The 16777-nt window shown below is 47.9% G+C and overlaps 2 protein-coding genes across 4 annotated transcripts in view; one reads left to right on the forward strand and one right to left on the reverse strand.

Moving 5' to 3' along the window:
- CSMD2 (CUB and Sushi multiple domains 2) overlaps window positions 1–8598 on the reverse strand; it is a 268199-nt gene extending 259601 nt beyond the window's left edge. Inside the window, exons 1-2 of one of the 3 annotated variants that reach the window (XM_061449789.1) lie at window positions 8541–8598; window positions 747–991 (exon numbers count right to left, since the gene is read on the reverse strand). In XM_061449789.1, the coding sequence (XP_061305773.1) occupies window positions 747–903 (157 nt within the window). In that variant the 5' untranslated portion in view covers window positions 904–991; window positions 8541–8598. Of the gene's footprint in view, window positions 1–746; window positions 1162–8540 lie in introns of those variants that run through there. The other 2 variants (XM_061449788.1, XM_061449790.1) reach the window with 2 other exon arrangements.
- CUNH1orf94 (chromosome unknown C1orf94 homolog) lies at window positions 4208–10633 on the forward strand. Its single transcript, XM_061449739.1, has 6 exons — window positions 4208–4910; window positions 6853–7292; window positions 8204–8361; window positions 9016–9087; window positions 9470–9654; window positions 10299–10633. The coding sequence occupies exons 1-6, from the start codon at window positions 4648–4650 to the stop codon at window positions 10372–10374; spliced, it is 1194 nt and encodes a 397-aa protein (XP_061305723.1). The 5' UTR covers window positions 4208–4647; the 3' UTR covers window positions 10375–10633.
- Window positions 10634–16777: the final 6144 nt, after the last annotated feature.

The raw sequence follows: 16777 nt of genomic DNA on the forward strand, positions 1-16777 counted from the left end.
GGAAGCAGACGCTGACAACACGCAGCTCTCCCACTCGTCCCCCTCCTACACACAGGACAGTCCCTAAATATTTGCTGTTTACACCAGAAAAACTTCAGTCCTTAGATAGGCTTTTGCTACAAGGGCAATTGCAGAAACCAGGGAGGAGCCATAAGCACCCCCCCCCCCCCCCCCCAAATTCAAGTCTTCTCTTGCTATCTTTCCAGTCAATATATGCCTGTTTCACAAAAACATGATGCTGAGGTCAAAGAGCTCATATAAGAGACAATCAACATAAGGGCAGGAGGAATAAGAGAAAAGTGTTTGCATCTTCATGCAAGGCATTCTAAACCTTTTTTATCAGCTATGGACAAACACTGAATTAAGATGCAAGGAAAAGAGGGAGGGAGAAACCGTGAAGGCATTTTTCACAGTCATCTTCCATATCATACAGCAACTGTGCACAAGTGATTTGACCCACCAGAGCAGCGGAATGCAATCAAATAAAGCCACCTTCTATTACCCCATCACTTGAAATTGTTGCTCCCAAGGGCTGCAGAAGGAAACTATCTTGCACAGAGCTACAAAGGTCTGAAGAAAACATCCTCCTTATTGAACACGACAGGGAAGCATGTGCTGCCACACAAGTGTATGCACACACACAGTCATCCCCCCCCACCTCCAAAGAGGATTAACAGTGCTCCTTTGATCTAAGGAGCAGGAGGGAAAATGCCCCTAAAGTTGCCAGCTTTCTGCATTCCACTTACCAGTGACCGAGACCGTCAGCAGCCCCACGGAGAGCAGCAGCACCCGGCTCCAGGAGCTCAGCTCCACCGTCATGACAGCAAAGATCCCCAATTTCCCCCAGTTCTCTCCGAAGCTGCAGCTGCATCCCGGCTCGTCCCATCCCAAGGAAGGTTGCATGTCAAAGGGCAGCAGGAATGGGGCGTGCTGGGGGTTGGCTGCTGTTGGGTTTTCCCCCCTTTTTCTTCCCCTTGGCTCTGGGCTAGTCCTCGGCTCGGCTGGATGGAGAGGAGAAAGGGAAAAGGGGGGGAAAACAGGTCAGGCTTGGGAATATTCTTTTTTTTGATTTTTTTTCAGCCCAGGAAAAAAAAATCCCACCGCATGGAAGGCTCTGAGCTGCTGCAGCTGGAATGAACCAAGTGTGGCAGCAGCTCGGGGAGAGGAGAGGAGAGGCAAGGCAAGGAGAGGAGGGCTGGCTCGTCCCTCCCGGTGGCTGTCTCCGAGCCAGCTCCTCGGCATTAGCAGCACACAGTCCCCAGGGATTTATACTTTTTTATTAGCCAGTTGATTAATCATTCCCGTATCTTTGCTCTCCTCTTCACTAAATGCTGGGGAGGGGAGAGGGCACGGCTGTTGCGAGGGGCTGCTCTGCAGCCACCCAACAGATCTGCCTCCGTTTGGCTTCCCCAGACCCGGCACAATCCTCCCACCAGCACCCACCCTACCCACATCAACAAGCCCCACATTAGGCTTTAGCACCGTGCTTATGTGGAAGGCACACTACAGGTTTCTCGGGTAGGAACCAGTCCCAGAGCCCCCCATTTTGCCTGGATCAGAGCGTGGCATGCATATGTACACACACAGACACGCAGCATCGCTGCTATTAAGACATCTGCGAGAGCAACACAGGCTCCCGGCACCCCCCATCCCTCCTCCGTGCTCTGTAAACAACTTGATGGTATTGACACTATTTTTGTGATGAAGCAAATTTTGCTACAAACACAAGAGACATCAAGAAAGAGCCATTTTAACACCCCCAGTCTGCAAGTGGTCCTCACAGCATGGATCCAGCAATGCCCTGGCAATGGTGGGAGTGGGTCAGGAGGTGTTCTGGAGGTGAAAAAGGCTGTGCTGGCCCCTGAGCCAACAGGCATGCTTGGCCATGGTGCTGCTGCCCCCACAGAAGGGGCGAGAGGGGTATTTCTCCACCACCCCCCTTTTTATTTAAGCATCTCTTAGTACATTTGTCTCTGCAGCTACATGCAAGATGGGGAAAAATGCTGTCTGCTAAAGGCACATTCAGGAACTTAATTATCTTGGTAATGATGCTCAGTTCTGTGGATGAGAAAAATAAGTCAAATGTGACAGCAAAGCTTTAAGAAAAAGAATAAATGTAAGAGATACCCTCCAATATCCTCCCCCACCTCGGCCAGAAGCTGCTCCTGTGCTTCCCCTCTGATGCACAGACAAGGAGCAGGCCCTCTCCCAAAACCAGCAGTCCTGCCAGCAGACAAGGGGGGGTTCCAGAGCGAGACCCCCTCCTCTTCCCCCTGCCTTGCCCTGGGAGGCTGCCGAGGCAGGGCAGCAGAGGAGCCCAGCACCAGGAGCCAGGAGCAGGACCTGGTGCTGAGCCGCCCAGCACCCAGCTCACCCCATGCTCCCCACCCATCCCCCTGCCTCAGCGCTTTGCGTTTGCTGCGGTTCCTTGCTGCAAACCCCCCTCCAGCCTTGTTCCGGCTGCCCTGAATGAGCTTATTTGACAGCTACAACCCAAATTATATCGAGGGCTTGCAAACCTGTCCCTCCACCCTCAAATCAATCCTCTCTCCCTCACTTTCGCTAGGTCCCCTCTGCATTTCAATCCTTCCACTGCCTACATTGTGAACCGATGCCAAGAGCCAAGGCAACCAGGGCTGTTACATGAAAGAGTTGCTTTATGTCTGTTTAAACTGCAGTATCCTATTCAAATAGACCTTATTGTTCAAAGGCACAGATCCAAACACAAAAGGATCAGAGACCAGGGTACCACACTTCACAGCTCCATACACTGGTTCTCCCTTATACAGCCCTTCTCCTTAAAGAATCCCCCCATCCCAATATTGCATTCAGCTGAAGATGTGACTTGGTTGCTGCGCATCCGCAGGGTACGGGCTGAGCCAAAGTCAGCCCTGCATCAGGAACAATCTGCGGGCATAATAACATCATTGAGGAGATACAATCCCACTTTATGCCCAGTTCATATAATCATACCTATTTCAAATCCAGAGTTTCCTCCCAAGTAAGTTCCTTCCTCAAAACCACCACGATTTAGGGTCTAACTCCCTCCCAAAAATACTGTATTTGCTGAATAGACAAGAGTGATGAATGCAACAGGAACCAATCACCGACTCCTTTGATTAAACTCATCCCTAACAAGGAGGCACTTGCATGTGCTGGTCCACAGCCCATTTCTAACCCCTGCCGCTCCCTCAGCTTCTCACCCTGCAGAATCACCCATGCTAAAAGGGAAATCAAATCCTGCCTTCAGTGCAAGCACCGAGGTCTGCTCCGCACTGCCACCCGCAGTCACAGCTCGGCCAAGGGGACTCTGGTCCCTCGCTGCTGCCTCCACATCCTCTGCAGGTATTCAGCCAGCCTCTTTACATTCCGTTTTTCCCACAGACCCTCACCCTCCCTGCCAAAACAGCCCGAGCTGCTCCGTGATTCCTCCAAAGGAAATAAATGGCAGCAGCTGCAGCATGCCCGAGTTCCAGGTTAATCCACAGAGCATTCCTGCATGCATCATGCCCCAAAGACCACAAACAAGTGCTCTGGCTCATCACCGCAACCACTGTGGTGACAGGGGGAACCATAGAGGGCACTGGGACCATGATCCTGTTCCATACAATTTTAAGTACTGGAATTAGTAATTTGGTATTGGGGGCACCACCCAAAAGCCATCCTGCCAAATGCCACACAATTAATTTCATTCGCTCTCTCTTAACCACATTTTATCACTATTAGGGGGAAAAGAACATTTATCCAGGCATAACCGTGAGTTAAGGGATAGCTATGAATAATGCCTTTATTAGCAAGGAACTCCAGTCACCATTTAACTTACATGACAGGAGAGTCCAGTTCTGGATTCTCTGAAAAGAGTTCAGCACAGAGCCAAGACCTCAGTGTACAGTGTAACGTTTTTCGGTAGCAAAAAATATAGTGCTGTATCTGAGGGTGCGCACCTATCTTTGATATTTAGAAAGATACTTTGCCTTGTATTTTCACACTGAGCTCAAGTTTTTTAGCCCAGCACGCAAAATGCCACAGAGGATGTCAAAAAGAATCTGTACCCAAAGCAAAATCCCATATCCATGATGCTGAAAAATAAGCAAGGTCCAATACTAAGTTCTTTTTCCATGGCAGTGAAAAGAAGAGCTTACATGGGGACTAAAGGGATGGAATATGGTACTAGATGGGCCAGACACAAGGATGCTGCTTCTCCTCTTTGCGCTATGGCAAAATAAGAGTAAATACTAAGGAGAACACCCTCGCCGTCTGCATCGCTTCCCTCGCACAAGGCCTCTGCTCATCACCTCCGGCCAGGGGGAAGATAAGGGACTGAGGGCAAAAGAAGTGAAAAGGGCAGAGGAACAGTCCTTGGTTCCGAGCTCCACAAGGCTCAAGCCACCTGCAGACACAGCAGGAGCGGTCGGGAGCTCAGGCGCAGCTGAACCCTGAACACTGGAGCCTGTTTCTGCCAGCGAAGGCTCTCAGCCGTGCTGAAGGACACAGCCCTGTCCCGGGGCTGCAAGGGACCCCGGCTGCTTCCAGCTGCAGCGCTCCTCCAGCTGCCCAGCCCCAAGGTTCCGCGGTTGCCATGGCTCGGCAGAACCAACACAAAGCACCTCCTCCAGAGAGACCGTTGTGGATGCAAGAGGCTGAAGGATGCTCCCTGGCAGGAACAGCTTTTCAGCTTCAGCAGAAATATCAGAGGGCCCGTTCCCACTGGGACCCTTCCCGAGGCACATCTGGATCCACAGTAACACTCCCCAGGATGGCTTGGATGAGACTTGCCATGAGATCTGGAAGCGCGTCCAACGACTGCCTGAGCAGCTGCAGGCACCATTGCTGGTGGCCCCGCTGCAGCATGGGCTCTGCTCAGAGCTGCTGGAGAGCCCGTGGACAGACACCACCACATCCCAGAGCAAGTAAGTGCCCTTCAAGCGGTGCCCAGGCTCCAGCAGAACAATCTGCTCCCTTCCTCTCTGCACCTTTGCAAAGCAGGCTGTTGCAACCTGTTGAAACAAAAGCCTGGGGCACAGCCTACACTGACTGCCCCCTCGTCAGGCAAGTTATTCCCTTTTCCTTTCCACTATAACAAATATTCTTTGGGGGGGGGGGGGGGGGGAAGCATGCCCCATGAAATCTGACTACTTCAAATTCTGAAGCACCATAAAGCAGCTGCTGCATTCACTTCCCCACCACATTTAAAGAAAACCAACCACACATCAAAATATTTACAGGAAGAAGTGAAAGCAGCATTCAAAGGAGCAAAATCGAAAATTAAAGTGTTATAAGGAAGCTACTGTAAACAGCTGATCTTTACAAAGAAAAGCTGGATTTAGCACTGAAAAATTTATGCCAAATCATGTTTCACAGGACAAATAATGGTAAGAGGGAAGCGTGCTCTTCACAGTAGTGGCACAGTATTTACTGTGGGCTCCCGAAACAGAAACATTTATAAACCCAGCAAAGCTTTAGCACATGTCCAGTTCCTACCATCCACACAAACAGCATGTGGGCCTGACCCACCTCGCCTGGTACATGAAGGGGTGTAAATGGTCATTTAACATAACTAGCTTCACTGCTGGGGAAATACATCATTTCATAGAGGAGACAAGGAGACACGGAAAGGGAAGTACGTACAGTGATGTCAGGCAGAAACCAGGAATCACAGCTTGGAGTACTGGCTCCTTCCCTTTCTCCTCCGTATCCTAAATAAGCTGAGATGTTAACAGTCTCCAGAATAAATACAGGAAAAGGGAAAATGGGTAACTGCAGAACCACCAGGAAGCCCATGGAGATGCCTATAGTGGTAGGTTAAATTACACAGCTGAAGTATCTTCACAATTAGCACATGCTCGTCAGCCACAGATTGTCTTAGGAAAGACAACATCATACAGACCAGTGAAGGACTATCGCATACCAACGTTCCTAATAGCATCATTTAAAACATTTTGCTCTTAAAGCAATACAGATCTGGTCTTTAGCAGTCAGTCTAATGGCCAGCTTCACCAACGTAACTTCTGGCCCACTCAACATGCAATTACAAGCAAGTGCAAGTGGGCAGACAGCAGATGAAAACAGATTTTGTTTTACTACTTCAATGTAAGTTATGAACCTTGGGATCCCTGCAATGAAGGCAGGGACTAAGGCAAGCACAAAGACCAGAGACAAACCCAGCAGCTTCGGTTTAGATGAAATTAAAAAGACAGCAAAGTCCATGGGTGAAGTACCATCCGTGAGCTCAGAGTAACGCTCCTCTACCCACCCACTGAGCTCAGTTACCTCTGGCAGCTCCTGAGGGCACTTCACGGAGCAGAGCTTTCTGTCATTAGCCAGCAGAAGTGCCCTCTGCACACACACTCTACAGCAGGGCACAATGATCATCACTTGCTCACAGACCCCAGACACTGCACCTTCCACCAACAGCCAAGCTGGAATGCTAAAAATGTACCAAATGACTACCAAGCTCAAGGAAATGCTTTAGAATAAAGGCAATTCCAGTGAGACAGCCATAAAGTCAGTTTGCTCCCTTGGAGTAGTACTCTGACTACCTCTACTACTCCTGAAAAACTTAGGGAAAGACAAATTAAGAAGCAGCTTTCAGTATATACTGTCACTAAAGCTGGTACCCAATTCATCAGCTGCAATAGCATCAGTGGCCAAAGGGAAACAAGTGTAGTTGTTACCTCAACTCTCCCCAACTACAGTCAGGGCACAGTGAGAAAGGTGAACTTTATTCTGGTTGAAAAGGAACACCTGAATCTTACATAGAACACTCGAGAAATGTAAGGCTTAGGAATCTTACTCAGACTCAGTTTTTAGTCAAACCTCCTTTAACAACAGCCATATTCCACTTTCTTACAGCAACTACTTGCTAAATGAACCAGAGGGACTTGAAAGCATATACACGGCAATGATTGGAAAAAAAGAACGGGAGATGAAATTAAAAGCTCTCTGTGATGCTCAGCTTTCTGCTAAGTCCGTTATCACCGGCTTTCTGTGCCCAGCAAAGTCCCACAAGAACTCCAAGGGGCTGGAGGATCGCAACGTGACAGGCACCGGCAGCACAGAGAGCAGCAAGCTGGAGGTGCCACTGGTACTGAAGGACACAGACACAGCCAAAGGCACAGGCAGCCAGGCAGTGGCTGAGGAAACTAAGGTGGTGAAGGAAGTCTGCCCTGCCAAGAGCACTACAGCTGCGTCATCAACAGCAGAAAGCGAAGCCCCAGGACAAAAGGAGCAGCTCCCACAGCTTGCCAAGACTTGCCCCCAAACCAGTTTCGATGCAGTCACCAAGAATGCAGGTATGAATCTGGGCATGGTCCCTGAACATCACCTGGGAGTCATGGGAAAACTAAGGCATGAAGCACAAGCTGCCCTATAGCAATGCCTTTCCTAAGCCTCATGCAAGAGGCTGAAAATATGCCCAATGCTCATTCCATCCGAGAATCCCTATATTAAACCATCTCCCTGCCCTCTAACCAGCACCTATCCAGTGTCCTTCTCACACACTGAAACAGAGTGGAAATAGGAAGATCATGATTATAGAGATTTTGCCCATCCTAGAGGCCTGTTTTGGGGCTCACAGCACAGTTTTGGGGTCAGTGTTATTTTCTGGGGGGAGGTGCTGTTTCTGACTTTTTTCAGGGGGTTTGTTAGGGTTTATTTTGTTTGGGGTTCCTTTTTTATGTCATGACTTTTGGGTTCCTATTGTGAGACATTTAAAAGATCCCGACTGTAGTATCCCGACATTTAAAAGACCCTGAATGTAGCATCAATAACTACATTCCTTAAAGCACCTTAGAACAGGAAAAACAGTGGTCCGTGTCCAGATCTACTGTTTAAGTTTCTCGGCTACAGTAATGAGACACAATCAAAGCTATTCTCTGTCTCTGTTGCAATATTCTTATCTATGAGTTCTGAACCGTAGGCAAATGTTCCTGTTCTGTCCTCGCAACGTGATTTGCTGTCATGGCTCAGGCAATTGGCTTTAGTCCAGCTCCTGTGGGTCACAATACAACAGCCCCCAAGAAGTGAACTTGCACCACTCATTGCTGAGTTTGGGGCATCGTGTCGCAGAACTACAGCCCGCAAAGCGGCAGGCAGCTTAGATGTTGCTTAGAGGCAAATCGCGTCCTCGGAACTGCAAATGTTCTACGAACGCATGAAGAGAACGCATGTTTATTAACAGCTTTAACCTTGTTTTGTTTTACAGTGACTACTGGAACATCGGATAAGAGAGGTGTTAAATACAACGCCAGTACTTCAGGCTTTATTACTGCTTCAGGGATCACGGGACTGAACCAGCCGGTGTGGCAGAGTCTGAGCTTCCCTCTATTTCCCATCTTTCCCAACCACTTTCCACAGTTCCAGGTAAACAAAAGTGACCCACATTTTGTGAGAAGAGCAGAACAGCCCCACACCTCTCCACCTTCACCAGTTCCCTTTTGCATCTTTTTACTGACCAACACTTGCATCTTCTACGGTTTCGAGCCCTTTATTTACAAATCGTTTGCCCCTTGACTTGCAAATATTTTAACATAATTTATTACAAAGGTTTCTCTGGTAATAACCATGCAGCCACAGCTTTCCCTGGGCTGTGCTCCCCTTGTTCCCTTTGACACCCTCTGCTCATCCCACAGCTGTCAGAAGCTGTCACCAAAGAGACACAGAGTGGGCACACATTTTCCCAGATGGAGCTCCCCTGAATCCAAGGGAGTCCAAGAATTTTCCTTTCTCCCTTAAGTCAATGAGTAGTTGGCACAGCAGATACCTATTCAGCAGAGGACACGCACCCAACCCATCCACCTCCCAGCAGTCACCTGCGAACTGGATACATCCAAAGGCAGAACGGGGAGCAGGAAGCAGACCCTTACTCTGGAGGGCTCAGACTTAGGAGACTTTTGCCCAAAGCTAGGAAATACACTTACCTCTGAGCATAACGTCCCCATAAAAAGCTCACACACAAGTCATTCATGGACCCACTCAAGACTAGTTTAGAAATCATGTCTCGTATCTGCTTAACAGGGTCTGTATCCAAGAGTGAGGATCCCATTCCAGCAAGCTCTGCACCCCTCCTTCGCATGCTACTCGGGACAGGTACGTCTCAGTGCCTATGAACATGCTTTAATCTGCAGAGCGCAGAGGCTGAGCACAAGAGAAGCCAGAGCAGTTTCTCATGTGTCAGGACTGACGTCGCTACCACTGCAAAAACAGATTTGGGGACGAGATGCTGAAGTGTGAGATGTTAACAGTTTGCTGGAGCACTGTGTGCTGCAAATAGCTCGAGAGGCCTTGAGCCCCTCACTGAAAACACTTCCTGCTTCTGCTCCAGCTCTGTATAAAACGGGGAGACACCACGGCGTGCGTGTGACAAAGTAGTTTTGACAACTCGAGTTTGCACTTGCGGCCTTCCTGCCTCATCAGTGCTCCTGCCCCACTTCTTGCTTCTAACCGCAACCTATTCCTCTTTCCTCCCCAGGTACCTCTGTACAGCCCACAGCAGATGTTCCCACCACCTCCCGCTCCCATAGTGAACTACATCACCCTGGTCCCGCCGCTGTATCCGTACCAGCAGATCAGCCCAGCCGCGCTGCACAGCAGCATCCAGGACCTGCCACCGATGGCCGGCAATGGGATCCAACTCCCGTTTTCCCCTTCCCAAGGGTACGGCCATGCAGATTTGCTCCCTGGTGTTTAGGGGTGTGCGCTAGCTGCTGTAAACCTGCACAGAGCTAAAGATTCACTCAGCAGTTGGGTTTCACAGTTACATTCCCACCAAATTCCAAATCCAAACCAAAGACAAGACTTACTAAAGTCTAAATAGCAAGATAATTGAGATGTAAAACCACAGTAACTAAAGTGGGGTGAAAGAATCTGCAGCACTGCGCTATAGGAGATGCCACCTACAACTTCCAATCGATATTATGGATTAAAAGTATAAACACTAACTGAAAAAGAGAAATGCTTCAGCATGACAGGAACCCAAATATTTTGACACTGTCAGAATGAAATTAAAGGATTCATTTTGCTGCCTTTCTATAAAGGCTGCAGTTAAAAAATCAACATATTCCAAAGGTCTGGGAGAATAATCTCTGGAAATTCGAGTTGTGTACATCATAGTCTGTTAAATGCTTATGGGACAGACAGGAACAGCACATACTTGCATACCTCCCCCATAGAGCGCCTTTCCAGAAATCACATCACACATCCAGAAAAAGGATCTCCAAGAGTTCCATTATTAGGAGGGAAAAGCAGTAACTTGGGAATCAGATGCAACCCCTGAAGCTTGACTGTGTTTTCTGTTTCAGGCTCGGTGCCATGCCTGGAGGAGCTGTGACACCTCACCTCAACTACATTACCAGCAACAACCCAGGAAAATTCTAAGTGAAGCCTGGTTTTCTACCCCAGTATCCAGAGAACACCCTTATCTACCTGTTTAAGTCCTAGGGTCCTATGAGGATTTCATGTTTTCCCCAAAGTGACTATTTCCATCTCGAATAATCCCCTATGATTTATATAGCACGGAACAGCTGCATGACAATTGATCTGAAATGGGTTTTTCTTAGGATGACAGAATAAAAAGGGGCTTTTTTGTTGTTTGGAAGACGAATACAAATAATAAAAATGTTTTATTTATGACAAATGCCTGAGCTGTTTAGAACTGAGTGTTGGTGCAATAACGATGGTTGATAGAAACGAGTCTTGGCCGCAGATTTCAGAGGCAGCAACTCCAGTAGCATAGTCAAAGAGAGATTAACACAAATACATTCAGTAGCTGGGTGGTGCAGCTCCACGTATGACACATTCCTGTTATTACCTCTAACGCTAATCCAGATGGGAACCTGTTTTTTACTATCAAAGAGGATCAAGCCATAAACCTTGTGTGGAGAATCCCGATTAACTATATTCCATGGTTATTTAATTGAGGGATTTCCAGGCTCTAACATTTGCCAGCGAGCCCTCGCCCCTGCAAAATACCTTCTGGAGCCTGACACTGGCTGTGTGTCTGCTGGATTTCAGCCACAGGCTGCTGGGTCAGAAGCAGAAGAGTGATTAGATGGGATCCTACAGCCTGCATGATACACGTCAGAACAAATCACCACAGCAGCCTCGCCCAGCCTTAAAACTAGTGATTAAGGTCTCTGTCACCAGGATCTGACAGCTCGCAATCACCCAGCACTACACCCAGTAGTAGGCAAATCAGTCTGCTCTTACATTCAGAGATTTACACTTTGCTTAAAATTACCGCACCCATACACATCGATATGTGAAATTAACTCTTTACACTGTGTAACAGAAGTCTGGGCACATCACAGACAGCTACAGGTCCTACAGGATGCAGAGCACCATTCAGTCCTGGAGGAGCTGATGGGACCAAACACGCTTAACCTCTGCAGGCATGCAGAACTCGACCCTTTTTCAACTCCCTTCTAGTACCTCCCATTACTACCTGATGCCACATGCTGCTCCCTGGCCCAACCTTGTATCTTTTGTAACTCATCCATATCCTCCATTATATCTGTTGCAGGCTTCTTTCAAAAAGAATTTCACAGAACAAAATAATTATTTACTTATGTTTTTCAAAACCTAAACTTGGATCAGAATTTGCTTTGGCTGAATTCAGACACGTTCTGCCCCAGTAAACTCCCATTTTCTTGAAGTAGAATAGAAGATTGGATTTTTCTTCTGTTAAATCCACTGGCTGTTTTTCTCCAATATTCCTAATGCAATTAGCATAACAAGATAAAGGAATCATCAAGCCCTTTTCCATTTTTCTTCCTTTATAAAAGGACTGATGACAAACTGGAAATCAGAATCTGTATTGAATTACATTTGCCACAAAAGAGTTCATTAAGTAATAGTACATAGTAAAAATCGTCTGTCAACTTGAAGGATAGACCAAATCCACTTAACGAAACAGCTGGTTATTTTCTAGAGCACTCTATAGCTCATACAGTCAATACGAGCAGGGAGAAAGGCTGAGACAAAGGGAAATAAGAAACACTTCAGATATTAACATGCTGAGCCACAGTGCCAAGACTTTTGTCTTCTGCTCAGTCATAGCATCACTGTAGGTAAGACTTTGCCCGTGGTACACTGATTTCTCCCTCATTTGATCAGTGGCAACAGGCTTTTTTACCAGGAAAAGGATTACGAGGCGAAGCGCATGACACACCATGAGATGCTTCAACAGCTGGAATATCATCAGGGAAACTAAATCTGAATCTCACTCCAACTTATCAAATGCTGCATGATGATGACAGAGCCAGGGTCAGATTTCCTGCCCCTAGCTTCCCTGCACAAGGCTGGAGCTGCACTACCACATCCTAGTGGAGGAGCAGCACTGCTCCCCCAGTCTCCCCAGCCAGGAAACTCAAGTGTGAAGGTGTTTCTGACTTAAAGTTTGCGCTCTCAGCAGCAAACCTGGGAAGAGAAAGCAGAAGCATCAGTGATAGTCCTTCACTCTAACAAGCTATAACGGCACCCGAGAGGAAATATGCTTCCCTTTCCATAGTCAGCTCACTCACCAAATGATCCAAACCCATGGAAACCACCTGGACTGCTCTGGCTCAAGGAATTTGTTCCAAAAATCCCTGAAGTCCTGTAACATGCCACATACAGTGAGAGTCCCACAGGTAACACCCAGTGCCATAGGACAGCATGTTGGGAGCAAAGGGCACCCAAGACACAGCATCGCTGTGATCTGCACTGCCCATCTTGCATGCATTTAACAAGTCTCCCAAAAGCAGCTCTTCTTAAAAGGGATCATTTCCATTTTACTCTTGTTGACTCTTCACCATTCATGAATTTATTACAAAGATGCTTTCAGTGGTCCTATTCTTCCGCATATGTATGGAGGTTTTAGAGAGCAGATTTATACAGTCCTATAATAAAGTCTCAGAAGAGAATGGATGTAGAAGTCCTACTGTGGCCTCTACTTGACTGCACACTAGATCCTTCTCAGACAACCAAAGCTAGTTGGGAATGCTGAAAGTAATCTGTTACGCTCTTCTGTCTTTAAGTCTCACATGGAAACAGACAGGACAGAACTGCAGGCCCAGCAGGGTGATGACCACAGCGGAGCCAGCCGAGGGGCACCTCTGGTCCAGGCAGAGCTTTGGAGCTTTACAAAACCCGAGTGTACGACGAGCATGGACACCACCACCACACCAACCTCCCACCTGAGCAACTCCTTCTCTAGACCTGCTCTGCTCATTACCTGCTGGAATGGGCCACAAGCCACTGCAGTTTCCAGCTTTAGATGCAAGTTTTCCCCCTTTCAAATATGCCCCTGTATTGCCCTGCTGCTGAGAACCACAGAGCTCCTCAGTGAGTAGCAGTAAGTCCTGCTGAAGATGTCCCTCTCCTGGGTGAGGATCCTACCCTTACTCTCCTTACTGGAGCAGCAAACTGGAAGAATGCAACCAGCATTTGTCAGAGCTGCAGGTCCCTGGGTTATTTTGGAGCAGAGCCACCCTCATGGGCAGGCACTGAGCAGCGTTTCCAGAGTCATTCAGCCCAGCTACCCAAACCAAACTCATACAAACCTGGCTTGCGTGGTTCCCAAGCCCATTACACTTCAGATAATGTGGGGAGGGGGGATTGATGGAATAGCTATTAATCAGAGGACGGGATTTATTCTCATGATGTCGCACAGTGCAGAAATGGGGCTTAAGCAGTTTATTAAATTACAGGAATGCCATGAAAAATAGATGGCTTTAATAACACATTTTTGCCTATCTGTTATATTTTATATGTAGCTTGCAGAAGAATTAAAAACTTTTCTATGATATAAAATTGCCATTTTAAAAGAAGAAAAAAACAACCAAAACAGATTCTGTCACCGACAGAGAACACAATTATTCCAGGCTAAAAAGTTCATTCTTTTGCTCACATGCAAGCTTACTGCAGCTCAGACCTTAGGGGAGAGGTAAGAAATGTCTCTGAGCTTAAAAGCACAAGTGCATTAGGTAAGAAAGAACAGCAGCCACAGATGCATCACCCAAGCAGGCCTGGCTCTGAGGGAGAACGCTTTCAGGCTGGTTTACCTGGGCAGCGCTCTGCCATCGCCCTCACAGGCTGGACACACCAAGCACCCAGGTGTAACACATGCTGCTGGAACAATGGAGTTCTGGGATGCCTACATACTGCAGCAGCAGCCACAGGTCAGCAGAGGCATCTAAAGGAGGAAGAGACCTGGCCAGAAACCTTGACCCTTCACCAAGACCCAGCCCATCCCAAGAACTAGGAGATGTGTTACTGAGCAGTTCCAAGGCCTGTCTGCATGAAGAACATCCGCCCGCTATCCACAGGCACCCTTCAGCAGGGACAGCCCTCCTCCTCTTACCCATCTCTTCAACTATTTCTACCTCTTAACTAAGAGTTCAAAGAGCATCCCTCGCTATATTCCCAGGCCCACTAAAAGCCAGTGCTACCTCATTCTTTTCTTACCCTCCCACAATCCTACCTCCTCTCAATCTCCAAGGCTCTGCTGTGACTGAGCATACACACACCCATCCCAACTCCTGCAAGCAGCAAAGTGAGTCACATCATCTGGATGGAAGGTTTCCAAAGCAAACGCCCAAACAGTTGACGAACAGAGTTTCTTTCCTCTGAGAACAGGACTCGGGAACGCTACCAGGGGACCTCGTGCTGTGATTCAAGATGTGGTATGTCTAGCATAGCAAGTAAACATGAAATTCTGAACCCATACCCTTCAGAACTGACACTCAAATGCTACAAGCGGCAAGTCTGGCGTGTTTGAGATGGCTCAGTTATGTTGATGAACCAGGAGCCAGTTTCCACATCTTAAATTCCTTCAGTCTCTCAGCTGCACTTTATATATTGCCCTCCAAGCACTGCCTTGCAAAGATAGGCTCTTGTAAGTGTGTTGTACTATTAGGATCTCTTAGTAGGGAGCAGACTACATGAAGCCTATATTTATCAATCTAACTGCAATTGCATGGGGGTGTCTATGCTATTTAAGGAGTAAATCCATCTGACAGAACACTATGGTTAGGGATAGCCCAAGGTTAGGAGAAACACACTTAGGAGCACATCCAACATGCTGGTATGCAAATTTAATCTCCTTTTCATATTCTCCTCTCAAACATGCCCCTGTTAATCTTCCACAGATGCTTCTACCCATCAGAAATGAAGTGTCTTACTGAATGTGCACTCCCCTCACCTCTGAGAGCAGACTGTGTCTCCCGGGGTAGGGGAAGTATCCAGCTGAGGAAGTGAGCAGCAGGAAGCAGTCTATACACACTTTCATGTTTCACGCTGGGCTCTCCTGTTCCTCTGGGGCAGGGTCTACGGAGCTCTCTGCCCCAGCATTCAGACACACACACAGAATACAAGGCTAGAAGGAAATTACAGAGGTCACTTAGTCCAACTCCTGCCCTACGGCAGGATCAACATTACATGAAACATCTGCCTAGGTGATGTGAATAGGGTTGACACTGATCCTGCCTTGGGCAAAGAGATGGTTTATTGCACATCTGAGTTATGCATGTTTACATGGCATGTCTTCTTAACAAAAAGGAGCCCAACTGCCCACCAAAACGTCCCTTTCCAAGCATTCACTGCCAACACACCTTGTCCCTACACAGTGACTGCCAAGACCAGCTTCTATCTTACCTGTGCAATTGCCCCTATAGGTGCTGCGACGTGCCTGTTTGGGGAACAGTTACCCAAACTGAGCACCAGCGTTTTACCAAATGCAGTGCACCAGGGAACACTGGTTCGGGTTTAGTGTGTTTGGGGGGGTTCATTGAAAAGACTGGCTCGTTTTGTTAAAGACAAATCAGCACAGGATTAACAGCTCAGTGCTTTGTCCACCCACTTCCTACAGTCTCTTCTCCAGTAGAAAGAGTTTGTTCCTAAAACAAGCCCTGTTTTTCACGCAGAACTTGCTGCTATCAATGCACCTCGAATGTTATTTTCTCTTGCTCATTTGTTCAGAAGAAAGCAGATGAATTCCTGCTGCAAGCTCACAACCAGCTTCACCTCCTAACTCCTGACCCATAGAGAAAGATTCTGATGCCAGCTTCCTGCATGACAAACTGTTAGAAGTTTGTTGCCATTGGTTATGAAGACTCAGACATGGATTCCAGAAACGGAAGAGGGGAAGGAGCACTTTCCATCCTGGTCACCGCAGCATTCCCGTTCTCCGCACATCTCACAGACACTGCCATTGTCCTGAGTTTGTTTGGGCAGAAGCTACTTCACTGCACTTCCCAAGCCACGAAAGTGCCTCTGTCACAAAGTCTTTTCCAGGACCCCAGCAAGTGCACACCAATTCAAACACACGACTCCGGGCAGCAACACAAGCCTGCAGAGGCTGCAAAGACTCTTTTGACCCATCTCTGCTCTTCAGGTTTCTCTCCAGAGCTCTCTCACTGAATTACCTCTTTCCCTGCTAAAACCGCTCACAGGCGGGTTCCCTCCAGCAGCTCAGTGACACCCAGGAGTGCTAACACACTGTAAACAGATGGCAACAGACGGCATCACACCTTATGGAGCAGGAGGCGGTGAAGGGCTGCGCGTCTCAGCCTCTCCAAGCCAGCTCATCCCACCCCAGCGCGGAGCACAGGATCCACGCCCGCTCTCAGACTTCCCTGCACAAAGAGCAGCTCAGAGCTCCCATCATTCTTAATGTACACAACCAACAGTGAAATATTAATTCTTCATCAAAGCACATCTGGATAGGCACGAGCCTCGAGGAGTAGAAAAGCTTCACAAGGCAGGATAACACCACTGCAGGCAACAGTGGTGAGTTCAGAAG

Source organism: Pezoporus flaviventris, unplaced genomic scaffold (genome assembly GCF_033815535.1).
Source record: "Pezoporus flaviventris isolate CSIRO_AGI_PZ_B2104156 unplaced genomic scaffold, CSIRO_AGI_Pfla_v1 ptg000008l, whole genome shotgun sequence".
In the NCBI taxonomy this organism is placed as follows: domain Eukaryota; kingdom Metazoa; phylum Chordata; class Aves; order Psittaciformes; family Psittacidae; genus Pezoporus; species Pezoporus flaviventris.